Source organism: Branchiostoma floridae, chromosome 10 (assembly GCF_000003815.2).
Source record: "Branchiostoma floridae strain S238N-H82 chromosome 10, Bfl_VNyyK, whole genome shotgun sequence".
Taxonomy (NCBI): domain Eukaryota; kingdom Metazoa; phylum Chordata; class Leptocardii; order Amphioxiformes; family Branchiostomatidae; genus Branchiostoma; species Branchiostoma floridae.
Window position 1 is genome coordinate 1820909 of NC_049988.1, and position 3188 is coordinate 1824096.

Consider the following 3188-nt stretch of genomic DNA (forward strand, 5'->3'; position numbering starts at 1 on the left):
CAACCCCTTTATCTATGAAAATGTTGGAGAATTCATCTTCCAGTGCATACGGACAAGAAGTCAAACCTATCAAACAGCTTATTAAGTATTTATTAGTCGTTATTCCCTTTTGAATGTGCTACTGTTAGACTTCCGATCTGTCCTGTATCCACACTCGCCACACATGCACTGCAGCAGAATACAGTGGACTACTTCTGTGATACAATATTGTAAACCAACCACTTATAAGAGACAATAGAGTGGAAATTGTACTTTTATTAGACTTTCCTGTTTTCACTTACAAGTTATGTGTTTGCATGATTACATATCAGTCATGATATTCACTGAAACAAGTTTTTTTAAATTTGATAATATAATAAATAAATACATTTTATGTCACAGCGGCTCACTTCAGTCAAACAGTCCGGTGTTCCAGCCATATGCACTCGGCCAAGAACTTCCCCATGCAGACTCCTTATATAGACGATCCAACATGGCGGCCAGACATTGCTACGATCTTGAAACCGGTGAATTAACATAAAATAACGCTAAATACTTGGGACTTGCTGCGTTTTCTAAATCCATAAATGCCTAAGCCAGAGCACCACACAAAGTTGTTGCCCCATGTACATTGTATATTAGAGCGGTTTTAGGTCGTTTCAAGTTGATAGAGGTCGTTTGAAGTGTTTAGGCACACCGTCATGTGAGGTGCGTCTCAGTGTGTGTCTTGTCGGTCAAAATTACATTTCTTTGCTGCAGAATGGTCATACTGGTCACATTTGTAAATTTTTAATGTCATGTGCGAGTTTTAATATGTTTGGATAAGTTATTAATGTAGATTTATGTGCAGCAGAATAGTAACACTGGTCAGATTTTTTTATTCCTTTTTACCGGTATGAGTTTTCATATGTCTCACAAGATCAAACTTCCGAGCTGTCCTGTACGCACACTTCCCACACATGTAGGGCTTACCATCGGTATGTGTGGCTAGATGTTGGTCCAAGGTGGATTTTCGCGAAGCAGAATAGTCACACTGGTCGCACTTGTAGGGTTTTTCTCCTGTGTGTCTTCTCATATGCCGGGATAAGGTAGACTTCCGATCTGTCCTGTACCCACACTCCCCACACATGTAGGGTTTGTCACCAGTGTGTGAGGCTAGATGATCATCCAAATGACTTTTCTGTGATGCAGAATAGTCACACTGGTCACATTTGTAGGGTTTTTCACCGGTATGAATTCTCATATGTTGGGATAAATGACACTTTTGAACTGTCCTGTACCCGCACTCCCCACACATGTAAGGCTTATCGCCAGTGTGTTTGGCTAGATGTCTATCCAAAATGTATTTATGTGCAGCAGAATAGTCACACTGGTCACACTTGTAGGGTTTTCGGCCTGTATGAGTTCTCAAATGTTCAGATAAATCAGACGTCCGAGCTGTCCTGTATCCACACTCGCGACACATGTAGGGTTTGGCACCAGAGTGTTTGGCTACATGTTGGTCCAAACTGGATTTTCGTAAAGCAGAATAGTCACACTGGTCACACTTGTAGGGTCTGTCACCAGTATGAGTTCTCATATGTCGGGATAAATTTGAGTTGTAAGCTGTCCTATACCCGCACTCCCCACACATGTAGGGTTTCTCACCGGTGTGTGCTTCCGGTTGATTGACGAAACTGGTTTTGCTCGCTGTGGGGTGGTCTTTGGTCTTAGTCGCATTCTTGTTGCATAAAACTTCAGGACGATACAGATACCCATCACTGAAATTCTGTGGAACAGCAGTAGGAGACCCATTACCTGCCTCTGCCATGTCCAACCTAATTGAATAGGATATATAAGACAAGAAATAAATCAAGTCAAACTAGATGGTGGCAAGGAATTAAATAATGTTCAATTTCACAACAAGCTATTTACAGTTAGGTGTTGCTTTATTTTCTCTTTTTTGTTGTGTTTTTGCAATTAAAATGCATACGTTTCCAATATACTACCCACGTTCACTATAAACTGACAGGAAGTGATAAAGATGATACAAATTTATTTCCAACATGGCTTAGTATTTTTTCTTCCTTTTTCTAGCGTCACAAAATTTGCAGCTCGGTCATTTTAGCTTCAGGTCTTTCGAGATTGCATACAGCTCATAACAAAACACTAGTCATCAAATTCAAAGTGGCACCCAGTGGTGTATCTTGAATAGAATTATCGGTCGTCTGTCGAGTAAACTAGCCCAGTTTCAAACCAGGCCTGTTTAGCTTTAAACCAACACATTCATAATCTAGCCCCTCGAGCTCTGTCCTGATACTTGCTACATGTAACCGAAAACCACATGATGCCTGCTGTATATCCGGTTACCATGGTGACAGTAGTTTGGCTAGTTCATTGTTTGTTAGAAGAAGAAGACGATGAAGTAGAAGAAAAGGAGAAAAAATAATGTTTTCAAAATTAACAAAAGCTCATGGAGGTATGAGGTCGCCGAACTCTAGTTTATTTTAATATTATATATAACCATAAACTAAACATATCCGTCTTTAATAGTCCTAAAGTGCACTCTAGTATACATTTTTTTTCACGTCAAAGCCAGTCACCATCAGGCCTAATGAGATCCATAGGCCGAAAACTGTATCAAAACTGTGTTCTGTTACTTTGTTTTCGTGAGGGTAAAGATGCCCCCCTCCCCACCCCCATTTTCATTACCCCGCAAACTCTTACATTTCTGCCTAATGCTAGCCCACATACCATAGAAATGGCCGACACATCCTATAGTTCGTTACAACGCAGTCATTGTCTATGTATATCTCGTTCTTACCTGCTTCCAGTGTTGATAATTCATTAATTGCCGCCACCAAATCCTCCTGCAGGCATCTATCTGGGGCAGCTAGGGTTGAAAGGTGACATGGGGTGAAAGGTCATTTCGTGCCTGCTTCTCTTTATATTGTAGTACGATCCGCCTACACTATTTGGGATGTGCCCTAAATATTAGCCTTCGCCAGTAAGGTTTCATTTTCAGTTATGTCATTGTTGTTTGACTCTATATGTAGGTAAACTCCTATTCCGAAACACAAGAGCTATTTGTATAACATAGCTGCATGGTTGACCTATAAAACAAACCCCATGACAGCCGGTGACCATCTACACAGGCCAGTAATGTGCTAACATAAACTTATACAACCTAATCATTATTTTAGCCAAATGATGCATTTCTTATAAAAAAA

General features: G+C 40.4%; 1 protein-coding gene across 1 annotated transcript; it reads right to left on the minus strand.

Annotated features, from left to right (window-relative positions):
- Window positions 1-240: 240 nt before the first annotated feature.
- LOC118425180 (zinc finger protein 525-like) lies at window positions 241-2895 on the minus strand. The gene is made up of 2 exons (XM_035834013.1): window positions 2783-2895; window positions 241-1796 (listed from the first exon to the last, which is right to left on the minus strand). Exon 2 carries the CDS (start codon window positions 1787-1789, stop codon window positions 857-859), a length of 933 nt encoding a protein of 310 aa, XP_035689906.1. The 5' UTR covers window positions 1790-1796; window positions 2783-2895; the 3' UTR covers window positions 241-856.
- Window positions 2896-3188: the final 293 nt, after the last annotated feature.

What these genes read in the sequence shown, in the direction of transcription:
- LOC118425180 (XM_035834013.1), bottom strand. Translation starts at nt 1,789, where the DNA reads ATGGCAGAGGCAGGTAATGGGTCTCCTACTGCTGTTCCACAGAATTTC.